Source organism: Erpetoichthys calabaricus, chromosome 10 (genome assembly GCF_900747795.2).
Source record: "Erpetoichthys calabaricus chromosome 10, fErpCal1.3, whole genome shotgun sequence".
Taxonomy (NCBI): domain Eukaryota; kingdom Metazoa; phylum Chordata; class Cladistia; order Polypteriformes; family Polypteridae; genus Erpetoichthys; species Erpetoichthys calabaricus.
This window is the reverse complement of record NC_041403.2, coordinates 156026906-156049294: the sequence shown is the minus strand read 5'-3', so window position 1 is coordinate 156049294 and position 22389 is coordinate 156026906. Positions and strand designations below refer to the sequence as shown.

At 40.0% G+C, this 22389-nt stretch overlaps 1 protein-coding gene across 1 annotated transcript in view; it reads right to left on the bottom strand.

Annotated features, from left to right (window-relative positions):
* Positions 1-3007: 3007 nt before the first annotated feature.
* Positions 3008-22389, bottom strand: part of cth (cystathionase (cystathionine gamma-lyase)) — a 70628-nt gene continuing 51246 nt past the window's right edge. The window contains exons 9-12 of the mRNA XM_028812163.2: positions 14617-14738; positions 12822-12874; positions 6432-6570; positions 3008-3358 (exon numbers count right to left, since the gene is read on the bottom strand). Coding sequence (XP_028667996.1) covers positions 3338-3358; positions 6432-6570; positions 12822-12874; positions 14617-14738 — 335 coding nt within the window. The 3' untranslated portion in view covers positions 3008-3337. The remainder of the gene's footprint in view (positions 3359-6431; positions 6571-12821; positions 12875-14616; positions 14739-22389) is intronic.

Sequence of the window (22389 nt, the reverse complement as noted above, 5' to 3'; positions counted from 1 at the left end):
CTCTTTCTAAGCTCTGACAAAGTTGACTGATCACGATAATGACCATCTTCATTGACCTTACAAGTTCTGACCTGGAATTACCTTTTACACTTAAACGGCGTGTACAAAGAAATTTTCCAATAAACCTTTACACTGTGCCACACACTTTATTGTTTGCTTTCTATTTGCATCATCTACACCGTCACACTATTCTATATCTCATTCATACATCATGCTCTTTGTCATTCCCAACACCAGGGGTTGGCGAGCGAAGCGAGCAGGGGGCGGAGCCCCCTAGTATGTATTAGAAAATCCTCTTTCAACTGTCTGCCACATCAAAAAAAAATGCCAGGTTACGGTTTGATAGATGTACTTCAAAAGCCAGTACAGCTTTGGTACAACTTCTTACATGGAGTTGAGATGAAGATTCACCTTTTAGCAGCGTGATACGGAGAAAGGGACAAGCTCATAATCCCAAAAAAACCCACCACCTCTGTGACACATGGTGGAGGCAGTGTTACAACTGGTTCCCTGGTGTTTTAGGTGACTGCTGATGAACTCTGATGTACTCTTGTTGAATCTGAACAGATATGTCAAATATGTCAAAAACTCAATGGATGGCATTTTATACAGTGGAATGACAGTGAGCCAAACAATACTAGTAGAGCAACCAAAGGGTTCTAACAAGGCCAAAATGTGAAAGAATCCCAACTTGGTAAGTCAATAGCTTGATACAAAACCAATTAAGAATGCATTTCAGACAAGACCACAGGCAACAAACCCCTGAAATAACTGGAAACTGAACATGGCTACAGTAAAGTGCTGGCAGAGCACTACCAAAGAAGAAGTGCAGTGTTTAGTGAGAACTATGGGTTGGAGACTAAAGATTCAACCAATTATTAAATAGAACAATTTAGAATATTAATTTGTTTATAATGTGTGTCTACATACCTGACATGCTGCAATTCCTATACCATTCACCCAAGCTTAAAGTCTAGGATAAAAGCTTGTATTCTCATCTTCAGTATTGGTAAGCTTGGGTAGAGAACCACAATAATTTCTGTTATTGTCCATATATTCATAGACTGTATTTTAGCAAATACCCTCATATTGCTTTGGAACTAATTTGGCCCAAGTTCATGTGTATGCTGTGCTGTGCTCAGGCTTGGTAATGTTCAAGCTAGCTAACAGCTGAGTTAAGCATCCTTGAACCCTTAACCTAAAATGAAAATGGATTAATGGTTTATATTTATGTTCTATTTTGACACAGTTGTTGACCTAAATATCCACTCTCTATAAAACAATAGCTGGTGTGTTTAGTAAGGAAAATTCCCCCCATTAAATGTTTGTAAGTTGGAAAGGTGCAATATACCTTCAACCCTGAGACCACATAAGGCATAAAAATGGCAGTCAAAAAAAAAAGAATAAATAAAAATACTTAATTAAAAAAAAAAAAGTTTGTTTTTTGAGTAAGGTATACTTTACAAGTACAGTGGAACCTCGGTTTGCGAGCATAATTCGTTCCGGAAACGTGCTTGCAGTCCAATGCACCCATTTATCAAAGTGAATTTCCCCATAAAAAATAATGGAAACTCAGATGATTCGTTCCACAACCCAAAACTATTCATATAAAAATGATTAATACAAAATATAAAGTAAAAATACATAAAATAAATTAACCTGTACCTTTGAAAAGAATCGTGGTTGGTGTGAGTGAGTTTCTAAACTCTTGTGGGATTCCACCCAAGGGGACAACATGCGGAAGAGCGTCCCAAAGCAATCGCAGGCTCTCAGCGCTGTAGCAGTTCACCGTAAAAGCGAATCCAAAAAGATCACGGACATGCTATAAGCACCTGCCGTCGAGGGGTGATACAAGGAACATTATAAATGCGCAGGGCACAGCATTACGGCCCTAACGGACTGCTGTGTCTGTGTATAGGAGAGTGGCAGATCCCGCTACAATAAATAACCGCGCTGTTTCAAGCTGAATAAAGCTAAAGTACTGAGACTCAGCCTCGTGTTTTGGGGCACATGACAGGGACTCGCACGTCATAGCACTCGCGCACACACACAGTCACAATGCTGTAGTAAACAGTATACACTCGTACGGATGTTGACTATATGAGTGAGGCACGCCGACTCAGACGGAGAATAGGAGACGATTGCCCACAATCCTGCAGTGAGAGAGAGAAGAACCATCAGCTCAGTTGTGATCACATGATGCTCAGCAGACAAAGCGTATACACGCTACTCGTATTGCAAGACGTCGCTCGTTTATCAAGTCAAAATTTATTAAAAATTTTAGCTCATCTTGCAAAACACTCGTAAACCAAGTTACTCAGAAACTGAGGTTCCACTGTACATAGTTCTGTTGACTTTTTATGTGCTAGTGCAGTTGGCATTCTGAAGTCATTGAAAGAAAGCTTGCATTTCTCACCATTGTTTTTAATGATGTACAAAAAGTATAAAGTTAAAGCTTTATAAAGGACTTCGTTAAACTCAAGCAAAACTGAATAGCCAAACAAAATTCACTTTTCCATACATATTGAACATTTAAAATGCCATAATAGGGTTTCTGTGTTTTGAGATTTTTCAGATAAGACAGACAGAAGCTGAGGTCAAGCAGTTCCACTCACTAATCACGGTGCTGGCCAGGGTAATGATGACCCAACATGTTGATCTCATGTATGTTGGTAATACAATTTACTAGAAAGGCGGTAGTGTTGGCAATGAGATGAAAGTTTTACTTTTAAGGCAGTAATTCTAGAAGGTCTAGCCAGCTATACTGCAGAATGTAATTTTAAATCCATTACAACATAAGAGTTTACCTGACACATACCAGAGCTGCAGGCCAGCTTGGAAAGGGAACTCGCAACGGAGAGACTTGCTGCAGTGATTTATGGAAATCTAAGTATGGGGGTGAAAAACAATTTAAAAAGACAGAATCTCACAATCTGGTGTCCTGTAGTGGATATAGGTTTGGCATTAGACATTAAAAAAAAAAATTACAAAGCATTTACAATTCGTGTGCATTGTTAAAAGCCTTTATTAAACATATAGTACATTTTTTGTGGATATAAAACAGTACAGAAGTGTACAGGTTAAATAAATGTATCCCTTAAAACAAAGTTCATATTATAGTATAAGCAAGGCTCCTTTTCATGAAGCAAAAAAGAGAGCAATAATTACAGATCAATACAAGAAGAGAGCAATAATTACAGATCATACAAGAAAATTGCTGAAATCTTAACTCTTGTTATTATTCCATGTCAGTAGTTGAGAAGTACCAGGCTTTTTGGCTTCTATTTATTCTTCTGGATTATGTTAATGGTTGTTTTTTATATGCTTGGAATTGCTTTCATTTGCGATCTTCGATTTTCTGAAAAATGCAGGAATCAACTGAATTAGTAGAAGGCTAAAAATAATGTTTAAACGTGTAATACAATTGAACAAATGCCATGCACCGAAAAAGAGCATCTCACTGTTAACACGTGCATATATTCTTACTATATGTTCATTCATTTTTTCATGCCACTCTTTCAACAGCAGGAAGCTAGTGCCAATGCAAGATCATCACAATGTACACTCATACTTAAGGTAACTGGAGACCACAAACTCTGTAACATGCAAGTATCTGGATATGAAGGGTTGAGAAATGTGAAATTATACAAACATGGGAAGAATATGCTAGCAGCGTAATCATTGAAATTTTGGAAAACAACGTTCTTCAGCCATCTCCAGTAGTACTGAACAGAAGTCCATTGTGGCTTGGTCTCACTTACACGCATGGGCAAATTCAATTTTCCAACTAACCTAACATCTTTAGGAAGGTGGGAGAAAAATCTGACCACCCAAAGGACGATTAGTGTTAACATGAGGAGAATGCATAAGCTACACGTAGAGTCCCATGCCCAGCCATTGTCTAATACAGGACACTAGATCTCTGAAGAACCACCAAATCCCACTAATTTAGGGAAATAATAAAAAAAAAAAAAATCGGATGAAGAGAGAGGCATCTCATTGTTTGCACTTGTAAATATGTTCCTTCCATACTTCAACTTTTGAACCCTCAGTTAGAGCAGCAGAAAGCAGTATTTTGGTACTTAATGGAATATCTAATGTAATGTTCAGTTAAACTGAATAAGATTACCTGAATACTTCAATGCCTTACCTCTCAGCTAGTTATGTATGGTGCAAGATTTTGTTTGTTTGTTCTTTATTTCGCCTTATACAATTTCTTGTATTAGGAATTTGTTAGTTTTCACATACCAGAGCACAGGGTCAGCCATTGTACAGTGCCCCTGGAGCAATTTCAGGTTAAGGGTCTTGCTCAATCCAGCAGAGTAGGATCTCTTTTGGCAGTGACAGAGATTCAAACCGGCAACCTTCTGGATACCAGCACAAATCCTTAGCCTCAGAGCCACCACTCCACCCCAAATGGTGTAGATATTTCTAAAAGTCCACGGTTTCTTTATTGAGAAGATCTGATAACTCCCCCTCCATTTTATATCGCAAGTATCCTAATAGTATCTACCAATCAAAAGTTTTCAAACGCCCAGAAATGTATGCTGTTGATAGAAAATTATATTTTTAATATCATCAAGATACCGCTAAATTCATTTAAAAATTCATCAAGATACCGCTAAATTCATTTAAAAATATAGCCAAGACATTAGTAGTGTTGCTAATAGCTAGTACTGTTCGGACCAACTGATTTATTTATTCATATGACTGAAAAGCCCCATTTTTAGCTGCCATTCCTTCAGTGTCCTAATGGTCAACTCTTATTTGTCATTGGTCATGCATAAATAGTAATTGGTTTTTAATGAAATGTTTGCAATTGCATTAGTACCATTGAACAGATTTTCTGGCATTTCTAAAGTTTAGTTTTGGGTTCAGCAATGGTCTTTTGGCAGAATGAAGATTATGCCATATGACAGATTTCTATGAAATACTCAGTTTCTTGATAAAATGTCTATTAGTGTCTTGACATAAGAGGACAAGATGCATCTGACCAGGATAGAAGAAGAAGGGGAAGCCCCATATGTACAACTGCATAAGAGGAGAAGGACATCAGAATTTGTAGTTTAATAGATGCATGCCTTACAGGTCCTCAGTTGGCTTCTTCATTAAATACACACCAAATCCCAATGTGCTATAAAACAGAAAAAAGAATGATGTCCTTCTCCTCTTATGCAGTTGCCCATCTGGGCTTTCCCCCTTCTTTTTCTATCCTGGTCATATCCAGTTTGCCATCTGCTCTCTGAAGGTTTCAGACACAGGTGTCTGTTACTCTCTTGTTTCTTGGCAGTCTGTCACAGGAAAAAAAAACTTAATTCTGAGAAAGAAAAAAAAAAAAAACAATACACTGACTTGTTTATTGAGGAAGCTTCTCCTTTTGAACCCAGAGCTGAACTTTAATAATGCCAGTACCTTGCAACTTGTGTCCACTAGGGGGCACTCACTCCCTGGGAATAAGTTCTTTTGTGATTGCAACGTGTTACTTAACCCCTAATCTATATAGATATTACATAAAAGACGATACCCCTCCCTAGTGATACAGCGCTAAGAAATCACGTAGGAGAAATTGCTTTGTTTAATGTAGGTTTACACTGCAGATAGCACAAAGACGAATGAAGCCAGTGACAAGACCCGGTCCTGGAGTAGGGGCCTGAGGAGTGGAGTCTGTCGGATTCGTCAGTGCACGTGTGGAAGTCGTTCTCAGGAACAGGTGGCGACATTCATATCAGTTTGTTGGCTTCAGAGGTGTGCCTGCCAGTGAGCCAAAGTTTTATACTGTTTTTCCCCCATGTCCAGGGCCCCCCACAGACGAGCATGCAATTCCAAACAAGGACGCAATTCTGTGCCGATTTGACAGATGGAAATAGCACACGGTTACAGCATCTCACAGTTTGCACGCGGTTTCCATTTCTCCTAGTCCATCTTTATGTTGCCTGCATGGCAGTTCTTTGTGTCAGCGTCTGTGCTTAATCTGGCCATGTGTCTGCTGTACTGCATGTGAGTAAAAATCAGGTTTTATAAGATATATTTGTACAGAATACAGTGACACATTAAACTTCTGCTCACACAACCCAGGTGAGCAGAATATCAGGTTTCAGTGGTGCTAATGCAGTTACATGTTAATTGGTTATTAGAGAAACCTTAGTAAACGGGACTAATTAAGGATATGTTAAGGGAGTTTACCATTAGGACACTGAAGGAACTGCTGCTGAAAATGGCAGCCCTATGTGAATAACCAATTAAAAATCAGTCATTTCAAGCAGTAATAGCCATTAGCAGCACTAGTAAAACCTTGGTTACTGTATATTTTTAAATCAGTTTAATTATATCTTGATAATAAAAAGGTACCAATTCGGGGATCCCAGACTGGTATAACCAAAAAAAAAAAACCTCACGTGACTCGGTTTTAGAGGATATACTAGCATACTCACTGCACTCCTCAGTGCTTGATCCAGGTCTTTAATAATGTCCTCCACATCTTCCAGGCCGATTGACAGTCTGATTAAATTATCACTTATACCAAGTACTTTTCTATATTCTTCAGGTACAGATGCATGAGTCATGATGGCCCTACAAGAAATAAACATACAAAAGTTTGAAACAAAAGTCTCATCGTCTTGTGAAGAACAGTTTATTTAGTCTTTATCCAGTTTTAGCCCCCAGGATTCTGCAAGTCTATTTAATATGTACAGGGGTGGGCAAAAGTAGGTTTACAGTTGCGAGTATGCGAAACATACTTATTAGGTAAATTGAGCTTGTTCAAGTGCACTGTGCCATTGTGATGTTCTTTTAAGTTAATAAAGCTATTGTAATAATTATAACCTGCATGTCTTTTTACGAATAACTATCAATATCTATTTTCTTATATAGTATGCTACCGTGGCTGTCCAGGATTTTAAATCACCTGTTGCTTGCCAACTGTTTGACCTATTGACCTGAAATTTGGTACACATATTCTACGTGATGTCTACTGTCCACTTTCAGGGTGATGATTGACCTCCAAGGTTATTCGTCTTATTTTATTGTAGAATCAACTCTCGGCAGCCGTCTGGCGCATGCGTATGGGCACAGTTCTCATCCCTACCAGCTTCGCCATCACTTCCCCTACCTCTTCATATCTTAAATCATTGTTGAGACAAATTGAAGACTTAAGTGCCAGCTTAAGTGAAAAATTAAAGAAAACGTACTAACTAATTGCAACACAAACACTGACTTGATCAGTTTTAACTCGAAAAGATGCCAACGAAAGAAGAGAAGAAGCGGGCCACTAAGGTGGAGAAAAGAAGAGCTGCTCAGGAAGCAGCAAGAACATCAACCTCTGAGCAAACGAATGATAAACGTACAGAGAAAGAGGAGGAAAACTAGGAATGGTCAAGTCAAGTGTATTCTTTATCTATCTATAAGACAACACATTTAACTCCATGGTATTGAAAATATTGGGTGCAATGCAATTAAGACAATATTTAATTTAACATTATGATATTCTTAGATTATTTTGGGGGGATTGAGGAACCAAACCAACACATAAACTCCAGTTTCATCTATCTGTTCATCCATTTTCTAAACCCACTTTATCCTGAGCAGGGTCTTTGGAGGGACGCTAGTTAGAAAAATCTGTAATCTTAAGAAGCATAAGCATGTAATTTGCCTTTGCTTTCTGGACATTGACCCCCAAGCTGTGAACAGCTGACAGTACGAGGCAGTGTTCCTGCTGGGTGTCTTATTTTACATTTGTAGCAGCAGCTGCAATGCAGGAATGACAAGTGAATGGAATGCTGGTCTAGCACATGACTCGACATATTTAAAAATACCACTTCATCAAATTCACACAGTTTTGGGATGTAGGTGTAAAACCACACAGACACAGGCCGATTGTGCAAAATGACACACGAGCAGTGGCCAGGTGCAGAATTCACGTAGGGCAATGGATCCATGAGGCATATGCCAGGAGACCCCAAGAATGATGTTAAGACAGCACCAGTATAGAACTGGAGTACATATCAGACAGCCCAGAAATTGACAGAACAGCAGAGTAACAAAAACGTCAACTATGCAAGGAATCCCACAAAAATGAAAAATCAAGGGACTTAAAATTGGTGAGGAGAGGTGCAGCAACGCAAAATGAAACTTGTCTTTTATTGTACCACTAGTCATTTAGCCCGTTACAATAACGTGTGCTAGAACAGTAGTGCATAAACATTAGTAGGAACAGTCTATATTAAATGGCAAGGGACTTTGACCTCATTCTTTTTGTTGGTCGTATTTTTCTCTTTCAGCCTTTCTTTTGTTGATGTTTACTTGCTGAGCTGACCGTTCTTCGTGGGCTGCCGCCGTGTATTGTGTGTCTTTAATTTTCTGTGACAGTAATACTGTCTTGTACGGCTCTATTCAATAAGGGCGCGCACAAAAAGGCGAGCTTCAAAAGGGCGACCTCAATTGAGAGCGGCGAATAAAGGCGTTCGTAGATAATTTAGTTCAAATGGCTCTGGAATATGTGAAGAGCAACAATGGTGCAGATCTTTATTTACGCGCGCCTTTATTCGCTGCGCCCAATTGAGGTCGCCCTTTTGAGGCTCGCATTTTTGTGCGCGCCCTTATTGAAGGATGCCTGTGCGCGTCCTTATTGAAGGATGCCGTCTTGTACGTCCGTAATATACCTTTAATTTTCTCTGGCGGTAATACAGGCGTGCGCGTCGGTAATATGCCTTTAATCTCCTCTGACAGTAATACTGGCTTGTATGTGGCTGTAATATGCGTCACTGTTTTGTGTACTTTTAATTTCCTCTCGCAGTAGTAATACTGGTTTGTATTTCCATAAAACGCCTGTAACTTTCTCTGACAGTAATATCGCGCCGTGCCCCGCGCATGCGCACTTCACCAGAAGACACCCACACACGGACACCTGGACGGACACAGGGATTTTATATAGATACCTGGACAAATTGTTAGTTTTAAACACAATGGGTTGGGTATGGGAGTCAACTCTTTGGCAGAGCTGGCTTCAAATAAATCTGTCAGCTGAAAGTATGCATGCAGGATATACTAATAAACGGATATCCAAATTTAAAAAAATGTACATGTAGACTGATGCCGCGTTGGCACAAGGTTTTCACTTTGTGTTACCAGTAATTGTTTAGTTTCAGACAATTTTTCCTTATTTGATTTAAAGTATGGTTGAACTAGTGAAACACGCAGTCCTCAAATAAAAGCAATTTTTTTTTAAAGGGTTGACATACACTAATGGTGAATATGAATTCCAAGCATACAGGCACCATGTCCTAGGGGGTTATCAATAGAGGCTCTAAGGCTGGGGTTCTTAACCCGAGGTCCATAGATGGGTTTCAGGGGGTCCGTGAGGGTCAGATAAAAATTAACATTTAAATTCACTATACAACCCGGTACTATTGATTTACAGTAGACGGGGTAGTAGATCTGTTTTAATTTGCACAAGAGGATTGTATTTCATAGTTGTAATGAGTGGCCATTACTTTTTGCATAAAAAAAGGAGTGTTTTGTTTTTTAGATTGTTTACTTTGAAGTTTAATAATACTTTGTGTATGTCATATATGTTTGAGACAATCAAATCTCGATTAATAATGTACATTATATTCATTGCATGCAAAGTTGTGTTTATGTTAATATATCTGGGGAAGGGGGTCCATAGCTTTCATCAGATTCGTAAAGGGGTCAGTGACTCAAAAAAGGTTAAGAATCACTGTTTTAAGGGATGTCACTTATAAGGAGCTGGTGATACTTTACGTGTTTCTCTGCTCTTCATATAAAAAGGGAATGAAAAATTTAGTTGGAGGTGGTAAAATGAGTGAAATCCAAAATTAAATAAATATGTTAGTAAAAAAAAAAAAAAGGGTAACACTTTAGGTCCTGCAAAAATGCATCTGTTACTTATTTACTTCTATGTTACAAGACCTTAACAGAGGCTTTTTTTGTTCATATAACTTGTAAAACATCAGTAGATAGTTTATACACTTCTTTTCAATGTGGCATATTGATATGATGGTGAAATGACTTGGTAATATGAAGGATTCACAGATGCTAAAAAATTCGGACGTGAACATCAGTAGGCTTTGCGCCCTCGGAACCAGGTTACCCAAACTATAACATTTCACTAATTATTTACTGCTGATCTTTCGGATCATAAAATAGGTGATCATGATAGCAACTGATGAGAAGAATTCATAATTAATTGCAGAATTACAGCATTTGAGGGTTCCTCTAGAGCACAGGTGTGTCGAACTCTGGTCCTGGTGGGCCGCAGTGGCTAAAGGTTTTCATTCTAACCATCTTCTTAATTAGGGACCAGTTTTTGCTGCTAATTAACTTCTGTTGCCTTCATTTTAATTCACTTGACTCAGGCGCCTTTGTTGTTTCTTTTCCCTTAATTAGCAGCCAAATACTAGTGAGGCATAAAACAAGCCGCCTCATGACCAGCTCACTTGTGCCCATCACACAATCTCTGAAAATAAAGAAAAGGTGAAGGTCTCGGTAAGGGTGATCTCTCAGGTCACCAAAACATTTTGATGGTATTCTTAGAAAAAACAAAAAAAAAATCAACAGTTTTGGAAATGTCTGCTGTGGCAAAATGAGACCAGAGACCAGCAACAAGCCATGGAATTAAATAACGGCTGCTTTAATTAACAACAAGAATTGGCTTCTCAATAAGAAAGTGATTGGAGTGAAATTAGTTGAAGTTTGAAGCCCCAGTTTAGCTGCTCATCTGTTGGCTCATTTCATGTCTCATTTCTGTTTGGCTGCCATTTAATGAAGAAAAGAATAAATTCAGGGCTAATAAAGTGAAGGGAAAAGGAAGTTAATTAGCAGTGAAAACTACTCACTGATTAGGAAAAGGGTTAGAATGAAAACCTGCAGCCACTACGGCCCTCAAGGCCCAGAGTTTGACACCCCTGCTCTAGAGTGCCTCTTCTCTTCCCTGATTTGGCTCAAAAACTAATCAGCACATTGTCGTTTCATAACAGGATCAAGTTTCGAGTTTGGTATTTTTCCATCCAGCCATTTTAGCTCTAGACCATCCTCAAGAAACTGTGACACACAGACACACACCCATCTTCGAGATATCAATGTTTTTGATGTCATGGAATTCTAAAACGTTGAAAACCGTAGATCGACATTTTTGACAATTCTAATGCTTTCACTCCTCCCCCACAGACGATAGGTTATGGGCACAAAGCAACATGGAATATCAAGAGAAACGCATCTCAGTTACACCACTACAAAGTGACGTTTTGTTAGCAGGTGACATTGCTGAGATGAATAAACACTTTACTGATGCTTTGTAAATTTTATGAAGACCCAAAGAAGTGTTTGTTAAGGTCTTGTTACATAACAGTAAATGACTAATAGGCACATTTTTGTACTTCCTAAAGTGTTACAAAAGACGAGAGAATGGAAAAAAACAAAAATGAACTAATGGAAGAATGTGATGAAATGGTAAAGAAAAAAACAGAAGTACCGTGTGTTGTAACGGCGTCGGTTTTGGGTAAAAGTGGCGAGGGAGTGCAGTTGTGGAAGCTGTAGGACATTTGTCTGTGGTTGTAGTTTGTGATATTCTGTAACTTCTCTTCTATTTGTAAAGGCTAAGTTGTAAAAACCGAGGAAAGCACAGTACAAATATTGCAAATATTCCTTCCAAGTGTTTTATTAAACCAGATAGTCCACCATGAATACACACAGATGGAAATCGAAACAAGTTGAATGGAGAACCGCAGACTCTTTTGTTAGTTCGTCTTATTGGTAAAAAGGCGAGTGCAACTGTTTAAAGACAAAAATATGCAGTTATGGGTGGGGAATCTGAATAAGCGAGACCACTAAAATGAAGCAAAAAAATGGTACTTGAGCAACAAGAGCTTCAACAATAACTGACTCTGCATTAAGAAACTAGATTGGAACAAATACCTACAGACACTGATCTTGTAGATCCCTGATTTGAAGAAATCATGATATATATGGCTAACCACACGGACCTTGCCTTTGTAACACAAAACATACCCAGGTTAGTATTTGGGAAGAAAAACAAAAAGGGGCCTTGCAACCAATGTTGGTGTGCTACTGTAAAGTAGCGTTGGAAAAACAGAATCAAGCAGCAGCAGAACATAATGCTTACTCAACTGAATTACGGGCGACATTCTGTGCTTGTTTTACAACCCCACTCACCAGTGGATGTGTGAAATAATTCTTTTCTTTGCATTTATATAGCACTTTTCTCACTACTCAAAGCGCTCAGCAATTGCAGGTTAAGGGCCATGCTCAAGGGCCCAACAGAGCAGAGTCTCTATTGGCATTTACGGGATTCGAACCAGCAACCTTCCGATTGCCAGATCCCTAGCCTCAGAGCCACCACTCCGCCACGAGTAATAGTGATAAAGTTTGCCAAGTAATTTCTTTTGCAACTCGTAATTGTAATTGTCACCATCTGTTTATAAAGTAAGAAAGACTTCATTTCAAAACATCTGTTCTTAGCACGGCGACGTGGACAACAAAGCAGGTCTTCAGGCTGAATTGATTGCTAAAAAGTACAAAGATCTCCTGTGTTGTTGTGGACTTTTATCCTGGTGTTCCAGTTTTCCTCCCACATCCCAAAACACACATTAGGTTAGCTGTCAACTTTAAAAAGCATGCCGATGTGAGTGAGTTGGTGCACACATCACACTTCATGGATACGCTACCCTGTCCAAGGCTAATTGCCATGTTGCGAGGATAACACTGCTTCATCTATGACGCTAAAATGAATAAATCAGTTTCTAAAAATAAATGAAAGGGATGAATAAAGAGGCTTCACAACTTACGGATGTTCTGCTAAACTTTCATAACCTCCTAAACTCTCCGCCAATGCAAAAACCTGTGGAATTCAAAACAATCATGTTAACTGCTAAAAAACAGTACAACCATAAAGAATAATCTGCAGACATGCAAGGCGGCTCTGTGCTGCTCTGCCCAGATGTAGTTATTTAGTAAATGAAAAACAAAAAGTTATGGAAGCCACTGTAAAGTTGCCAAGTCAGTCCAAACGTCTACAGCAGGTCTGTAAGCGAGAGCAGCACACTGGGAACAAACGCCATTCTTTGCAGTTGTAAGCAAGCAGGACTTAGAACAGAGCGTTTTAGTTAACAGAGAAGTTGGTATTTTTCAAGTTATTTCTCCACATACTTGTTATATATGCATCTGCCATGTGAAATTGCGTTCAAATGTTAAGCGTTTTCTATAAATGAAAAAAAAAATACATTGCCAGCCCTGTCGTTTTATAATGAGACCTATGGGGCACGGGCCACCACCAGAAGATGAATGAAGCTTTCAAAGAAAAGAACCTACTGAGGAACATGGAGGACACTTGGTTATGTTTTGGGGCTGCTTTGCATGAGTCTGTCCAGGAAACAATGACATCCCAAGACTATAAAGATATTTTGGAGTGAAACATACTACCCAGTGTCAGAAAACTCTGTCACAGTCGCAGGAAATGGATCCTCCAAAAGCATAAGGAGCCAAAACACACATCAAAAAGTACCCAAGAATGGCTAAAAACAAAACATTGGACTGTTCTGAAGTGGTCATCTAGGAGCCCTTTATGAACATTTATTGAAAGACCTGAATCATGCCATCTGGAGAAGACCCCCTTCAAACCAGACACAGCTAAAGCAGTTTGCTCAGGAAGAGTGGGCCAAACAACCTTGTGGGCAGGTGCTGAAGTCTCATGGAGAGCTCCAGAAGTCACTTGTTGGCAGTGACCGCAAACTCTAAAGGTTGTGCAACGAAATATAAGGTGGAGGTGCCATCACTTTTGTCCATGCCATGTTCATTTATGTTGTTACTTGAAATATTCTGTTGAATCAAACCTCTTGTTTTGAATACGGAACAAACAATGATGGGTGCCGATTACTTTTGCCAAGTACAAGTTATTTCTGAGACGATTGTGGGTGGTCCTTTTTTTGTGAAGGATTACCAACAAATTTGTCCACATCTGTAAATTTGCTTTCTAATTTTACAAGTATTGTGAGGTAACTGAAATGAGAGGAAGATCACACCAGATCTCATGCCGATTGCGCCTCTGTGTTGACAAACATATCGACTTGCCTCCACACCAAACACCCTGTGGCTGCACAAGCATGCACACAGGTCACAAGACGCACCGTTTTTAGCTTAAAACTTTTACCACCATGGACCCCAATGTTCTTTGCCACAGAGGAGTGGGACTGTTTAACTACTGTAAGTGGGACATTACTTATTTTAATCTTGGAAAATGCAGCAAACCCTCAACGACTACAAAACAACTTGTCAGCAATCAATTTAATCGGCCATGTTGTAACATTAAGCCATCTCTGAAATGTTCCATTTTCCCCACAGCAATCAAAATGGTCAGTGGGATTTCTGAAGGACATTGAAATGTCTGAATTTTACCCTAAGATGTTCTCATACAATTAAGTACTAGGGCTTCAATTCCACAATTTTTAGACATACCAGAAAATTATGCAGAGATCTGTACCTTCCAGCTGCTCTAAATTCTCACATACCAGTTTGAAACTTTGATACATACCAACGTGATTTGTTCATCGAAAAAATGGAGCCATTAATGGGCAAGAGAATTACCTTCAAATTTTTCAAAAAAGCCTCGGCTGTTTTAAGGTCTCCCCGAACATAAAACGTGATCATTCCTGGGCAGCCTGTGCACTGCCGTTTCATCAGCTCATGCTGGGGATGTGAAGGGAGGCCTGGAGGAATACAGAGAGTACAGACCTCGTTATTAGAGAGACTAAATATACAATTTGGCAAATGCACTCAGACTTTGTAAAAATGCAGATGTATTGGTATAAAAATAGGCCATATCAAGAGATTAATGTTCAAAACTCACAATACCGAACTGTCCTTTAATCAAGATACAAAACAAGAAAATGTCATCAAAATGTGAACTGTGTGAAGTAACACTGATTGTTGTTGACCAGGACATCCTTTTCGCTCGTCTTGAGCATTCTGTGGGTATTCAAGGAAATGCTTTGGAATGGCTGAGGTCGTACCTCAGAGACAGAAGCTTTATAGTCAGCCTGGGCAATCTCTTCTCAACCTCGGCACCTATCACCCAAGGGGTCCCTCAAGGATCTATTCTGTGGTCTATTGTTTTTTTCACTGTACATGTTGCCCTCAGGATCCATTATTAAAAAACATTTCATTCCATTGCTATGCAGATGATACACAGATAGATCTTCCACTGAAACAGATCAAAAGTAAATTCTCTTAAACCTTTATTGGAATGTCTGAAAGACATTAAAATATGGATGTCACTAAATTTGCAGAGTATAAATGACAAAAAAACAAGAGATTTCAGAAGGTCCATAACGTACACTTACTTGTGCTCCTGCAGTTAATCTTGGCCCTTTGACAAACTGCTGTAAACCCTCTCCAAAAAATCCTTTTTGCGATTTTTGATAATGCCCTCAAATTTGGTATACAAATTAACTCCATTGTTAAGGCCCGTTTCTATCAGCTCAGGGTATGGGGCTAAGGCAGCGTTTCTCAACCTTTTAAGTATTTGCGACCCGAGTTTTCATAACAGTTTTAATCGCGCCCCCCTAACGTTTTTTTGAAAGGAGCCCATTAATATCAATTTCTTTTTTAATTAATGATATATCATAGATGCATATTTTATTATAACTACTTAACTTTTATCGATATATATCTAACTCTATATTTATTTTACTAGTATCAGAATGTAGTTTAAGTTAATTTGTTTTGGTTTCAATAGATGTATTTTTCATATTATTGTTTCTGTTTTTTCACATCTTGGCGCCCCCTTTTTTGTTTCTTTACTTGAGAACCGCTGGGCTAAGGTCAAGCCCTTCCTTTCTGTAGATGATTTTGGAACACTTAATTCATGCGTTTGTCTCTTCTCCGCTTGACTATTGCAACTCATCATACATTGGAGTTGATCAGTCATCCCTCGCTCATCTTCAGCTCATCCAGAACATGGTTGCCAGGTTTCTAATAGGCACTCGGAAACCGAATCACATCACACCAGTCTTGGCGTCACTTCACTGGCTTCCCATTCGCTACAGGATTAAGTTTGTTTTTAAGTCTCTGAATGGTTTAGCCCACTTTTATCTTGTTGACTTCTTACACTCGAACTCTCAATCACAATCACCAAGGTCCTCTGCCCAGAAGTTATTGGTCATGCCGAGATCTTGACTTTAGCTCAGAGCGGGCTCTGCTTTTGCAGTAGCAGCCCCTAAGCTTTGGAATGGTCCACCATTTTATATTAGGCACCTGAAAGCCTCTCTTTTTGCCTTATCTTTTTAAACTTGTGAATATTTTGGTGTATTTATTCACACTCTATTATATATAATATATACAGTACTGTGCAAAAGTTTTAGGCAGGTGTGAAAAAATTTATTGCTTTCAGAAATATAAATAATGATTGTTTATTGTTATCAATTTACAAAATGCAAAGTGAGCGAACAAAAGCAAAATCTAAATCTAAATCAATATTTGGTGTTCCTACCTTTTGCCTTCAAACCAGCATCAATTCTTATAGGTCCACTTGCACAAAGTCAGGGATTTTGTAGGATTCTAGTCAGGTGTCTGATCAACCAGTTCTACCAAACAGGTGCTAATGATCATCAATGTCACACGTAGGTTGAAACACAGTCATTAACTGAAACAGAAACAGCTGTGTAGGAGGCTTAAAACTGGGTGAGGAACAGCCAATCTCTGCTACCAAGGTGAGGTTGTGGAAGACAGTTTCATGTCATGGCGAGATTGAGCACAGCAACAAGACACAAGGTAGTTCTACTGCATCAGCAAGGTCTCTCCCAGACAAAGATTTCAAAGCAGACTGGGGTTTCAAGATGTGCTGTTCAAGCTCTTTTGAAGAAGCACAAAGAAACGGGCAACGTTGAGGATCGTAGACGCAGTGGTCGGCCAAGGAAACTTAGTGCAGCAGATGAAAGACACATCAAGCTTATTACCGTTTGAAATCGGAAGATGTCCAGCAGTGCCATCAGCTCAGAACTGGCAGTGGGACCCAGGTACACCCATCTACTGTCCGGGGAAGTCTGGCCAGAAGTGGTCTTCATGGAAGAGTTGCAGCCAAAAAGCCATACCTCCGACGTGGAAACAAGGCCAAGCGACTCAAGTATGCACGAAAACATAGGAACTGGGGTGCAGAAAAATGGCAGCAGGTGCACTGGACTGATGAGTCAAAATTTGAAATATTTGACTGTAGCAGAAGGCAGTTTGTTCGTCGAAGGGCTGGAGAGCGGTACAATAAGGAGTGTCTGCAGGCAACAGTGAAGCATGGTGGAGGTTCCTTGAACGTTTGGGGCTGCATTTCAGCAAATGGAGTTGGATTAATGGTGTTCTCAATGCTGAGAAATACAGGCAGATACTTATCCATCATGCAGTACCATCAGGGAGGCGTATGATTGGCCCCAAATTTATTCTGTAGCAGGACAACGACCCCAAACATACAGCCAAAGTCATTAAGAACTATCTTCAGCGTAAAGAAGAACAAGAAGTCCTGGAAGTGATGGTATGGCCCCCACAGAGCCCTGATCTCAACATCATCGAGTGTGTCTGGGATTACATGAAGAGACAGAAGGATGTGAGGAAGCCTACATCCACAGAAGATCTGTGGTTAGTTCTCCAAGATGTTTGGAACAACCTAGCAGCCGAGTTCCTTCAAAAACTGTGTGCAAGTGTACCTAGAAGAATTGATGCTGTTTTGAAGGCAAAGGGTGGTCACACCAAATATTGATTTGATTTAGATTTCTCTTTTGTTCATTCACTGCATTTTGTTGATTGATGAAAATAAATGATTAACACTTCCATTTTTGAAAGCATTCTTTGTTTACAGCATTTTTTCACATCTACCTAAAACTTTTGCACAGTACTGTATATATGAGGGACGTTCAAAAAGTCTCCACACTTTTTTTTAACTATTAATAATTTCAAAAACAAATTACATCAGTTTTCTACGTAGTCACCTTCCTTTGCAATGCAATTTTTCCCAGCGACGTACCAACTTTTTAATGCCCAATTACTACTTCTCCCACTTGCACCGCTTCCAATGAAAATATGAAAGTGCAGAAACTTTTTTAACGTCCCTCGTATATATGTGTGTGTATTTGTGTAATTATAGGAGCTGTACAGTACTTTGGTAGACTTCTGTTGTTTTAAAAGTGCTCTATAAATAAAGTTGACTTGAGTTGATTAGCCTACCAGCAATAAGGGCACCAGCAGTTAGAAAACCCGCACCTCTTGACTTTATTTGAACTCCCATTAATCTTTTAAATTCCAGACCCTATTCCCATTCTAAACACACTCGGGGTATATTTTAAATAATGTCTATAAATTGAACCTTGTATCTCTTAGACCATTCTTTTATGTAGACTTAAACAGACTGTTAATTTATTAGACCTAGGGTAATTAGGATCAGAAATGGACAAACATGTATTTGATTATTCTTGTAATTCTTGTTAATCCAATGGGAAGTTATACCTTTAAGTTTAGGGGTGCATGCTGGGAAGATCAGGCAGGCAAAGCAAAGCAGGAAAGAGAACAGCAAGGAGAGCAGAGGAGAAGATCCTGAAGAAACTGAACAGCAATCTGAAGCAACTCTGCACCCAGCCTTCAACAGACTCCTCTTCCATCACTTTTACTTTCTGCAGTGTTTTCATTATGACTCCTTATCAAATACATTTCCTACTTTTGCTACCATCAGTTTTACTGTGTTTGTATAGTGATATTAATTTTATAGTTTTGGATTAGGTCTAGGTTTATTGTTCAGAGCATCTGATGTGGGTGAATGCCATGGTCCCACAGGAGTTAGCAGCGGAGAGGAGACGTCTTCAATAGAAAGCAGCATGGTGAGTGGGCACCTGATTTGGTGATTGGCACAGGTGCAGCTCAGGTCCGAAGACAACGGTTTGGGGTCTGCTTGCGCAGACATGGTAAGTCTCTCTGCTTCAGGCAGCTGTCAACCTGCAGGTAAGGCTGTACACGTGGAGCGCTATAAAGCGGATACCGAATACTCATCTAATCCAGGGGTGGGCAGATTCAGTCCTGGAGGGCTGCAGTGGTTGCAGGTTTTTGTTCCAACCCAGTTGCTTAATTAAAAACCAATCCTTGTCAATCATTTAATTGCACGGCTTGCTAGTGCTTCAACTCTGCCATGTCAGGTCATTTTCATATCCTAGATTTGTTTTCCTTTCTAAGGATATCATCCAAATAATTTGAAGTCTAAAACAGATGAGTAATTCTCAGTGCTTCACTTTTTTCTCCTCACTTTCCTTCCAAGTATTTAATTAAACCCAATAGTGCACGATAAATACACACAGAGGCGTAAATGAAAACAAGCTAAATGGAGAAATACTGGTCTCTTTTGTCATTCGTTATTGCTAACAAGTAAGCCCGCGATTCGCTAGTGAATCGGAAATCCTAGAATGGCAATCAGTTTCTATTCCGTCCAATATGTGGATGGATGACATATCATGGAGGGCGGTTGCGTCTGGGGAAATGTTATTTAATCCAATAAGCATATCTGTACTAAAGTGGTTTCGTTTTGTGGAGACGTGAGTCTGTTGCCTTCGCTGACACCGACTGCTTGAACAGGTTGTGTTGTTTGGGGGCCACCTACCGACTCTGGGAAGCCGCTGCGTCTGACTGTGGGGCGAGCGCCACAGCGGAATATGCGACTCGGTGGGAAGCCGCTGCGTGAAGACATATCATGGAGGGTATATGCGGTGGTGTGGGCGGTCACGTCCGGGCGGCTGTACAACCTGGCGTGCACGCTTTACCTCAGGTGTAGTTCACAGGTCGTAGTCTCGTTTCTGTGTTTTCTTTGGTTTGAGCCGTGACTCCTTTCGCAAGCGCGTTGTAGGCGCGCGCATTGTCACAGCATGGACCTTTGGGGATTCCGTACATCCGGTGAGCCCTGCGCCCATCTGGTTTACAACCCCGTGACTCGTTTCGCAAGCGCGTTGTCACAGATGGTTTGAGCTGTGACTCCTTTTGCAAGCGCATAGTCACAGCATGGACCTTTGGGGATTCCATACAGCCGGTGAGCCGTGCGCCCATCCGGTTTACAACCTTCGGTTAGTAATATGGATTAGGAGCAGTTAAAAACCAAGAATACAGCTGTTTAAGACTAAAATAAGCAATAAGGGTTCAAAATCTTACCAAGCAAGACGACTAAAGTGAAGCTGAAGTGTTACGTAAGCAATAAGTGCTTCTTATTAAGCAATTGGGTTGGAGCAAAAATCTGCAGCCACTGCGGCCCTCCAGGACTGAATCTGCCCACCCCTGACCTAATCAATATAGTTAACAGCAACTGTAGCATAGGCAAACCAAAATAACACACACAGGAATCTTATATATTAACATCTACACGTGGAAGTGTGTGTGTCTGTCTGGCCCCAAAGTGAGAGGTGGAGTCGGGCTAAGCAAGGCCAGCACGTTGGCAAAAACGAAACATCTGAAGATTGAGTAACTCGCTTATCCGCTGTGTCTGTAGCGCGGTGAGCACATCGGCAAAACAGTATTCCTTTTACTTTTTCTCCCGCCACTACTACACAAGTGAAGCGAGCACTTTGGCAAAACGAAACCTCAGAAGAACGACAAGTCACTTGGCTGCTATTCACAAAACAATGCGAGCACGTCGGCAAAATGAAACCTCCTAGGAGAGAGAGATGCCCAGACTAGTTCCTTTCAATTACCGGACATCTCTACAATTTTTATTTTTCTGACGCTTTCAGTAGTTTTTAGGACGCCATGCTGTACACAGCTAGACTTATATATAAAATGTCTACTTGTGGAAATGTGTCTGTCTATCCGGCCCCAAAGTGCGAGGCTACAGTATGAAGCTCAAAGAAAGCAACTCTGTTGCCAAAGTGAAACTGCCAAGAAGAGACAGAAACTCGCTTAGCTGCTAATACACAAGCGAGACGCGCACATTGGCAAACCTCCAGAGAAAGAGAGAATCGTCTGATGATTTCAATCGCTTCTTGGACCCCAGGCTTTTTACGGCATGGGCTTACACATCTAGTTTTATAATAATATGTTCAAAATATAGTGATAAGAGCACCTCTGTGGGCGACTGCCACATTTCCACAGGGTTTAGCACAGAGGCAAAGTCAAGTCCTGGAAGGCCGCAGTGGTTGCAGGTTTTTGTTCCAACCCTGTTGCTTAATTATTAATTTAATTAAACCCAATAGTGCATGATAAATACACACAGGTGCAAATGGAAACAAGCTAAATTGAGGACTGCTGGTTTCTTTTGTCATTTGAATCTTATTGCTAATAAGGAGCAATTAAAAACTGAGAATACAGCTGTTTAAGCCTAAAATAAGCAATAAAGGTTCAAAATCCTAACGCGTGACAATAACAATGAAGCAGAAGTGTCACTTGAGTAATAAGTGCTCCTTATTAAGCAATTGGGTTGGAACAAAACCTGCAGCCACTGCGGCCCTCCAGGAATGACTTTGCCCACCTCTGGTTTAGCAGCTGAAGAAAAGACATTTTCCAGTAGTAGTAGTAGCGTGGTGAACGGGCACCTGCTTTGGTGATTGGCACGGGTGTAGCTTAACTGTTTAGTCTGCTTATGCTAAGCTAGTAAGTCTCTTTGCTTAAAGCAGCTGTCCACGTGCAGATAAAACTGTACACGTGGGGCACTATAAATCAGCTACATTAAGGCAAAATTCCACGATAATACAGCAGAGAACGTGGTGTGACAAACCCACTCGGGTGAATCCGTAGCCATCTGTTAGATTGTTAACAATTGAAACTTCTTTTAAGAAAATGGATTAAGTTACGGGCAGTGTTGGTGAGCAAGTGAGGCAAAGAGAAGAGCGCAGGCAAGAACCACATACACTAGCGAGCAAGATTAGAGAACAAATGACAAAACAAAGTCATTGGTTATCCAAATCAAATGCTATCTTAACATGAATAGAGAAGCCATATTGTAATCATTTCATCAGTAAAAACTATCCCCCATGACAAAGTGAACAATTTAAGCAAGATCATTGAAGGCCAGCAATCAAAATTAGAGAATGAGTTACGGTTGTAATCCGGCAATGTCTTGAAATAGCAGGCAGCACCCACCGATTAGTCAACATTGGTAGGCATTTTGCAAGATGGCGAGCCCATCAAGGGTTAGTGAAAAGCAGTGATGTCCGGTTGTTCAGATGAAGGCATGTAATAATAAAATGCACTACTACAAATGTTTGTGATGCACCATCTTTTGGAATGATAGACACAAGGCAGACACACGGACACTTGTCCTTTTATTAAGCAAACAAAAATCTGATCACAAGAGTTAAATAAAAATTAATAAAAGTTAAAAGATGTGGATGTGGTGGCCCCTTGTTTTACAAA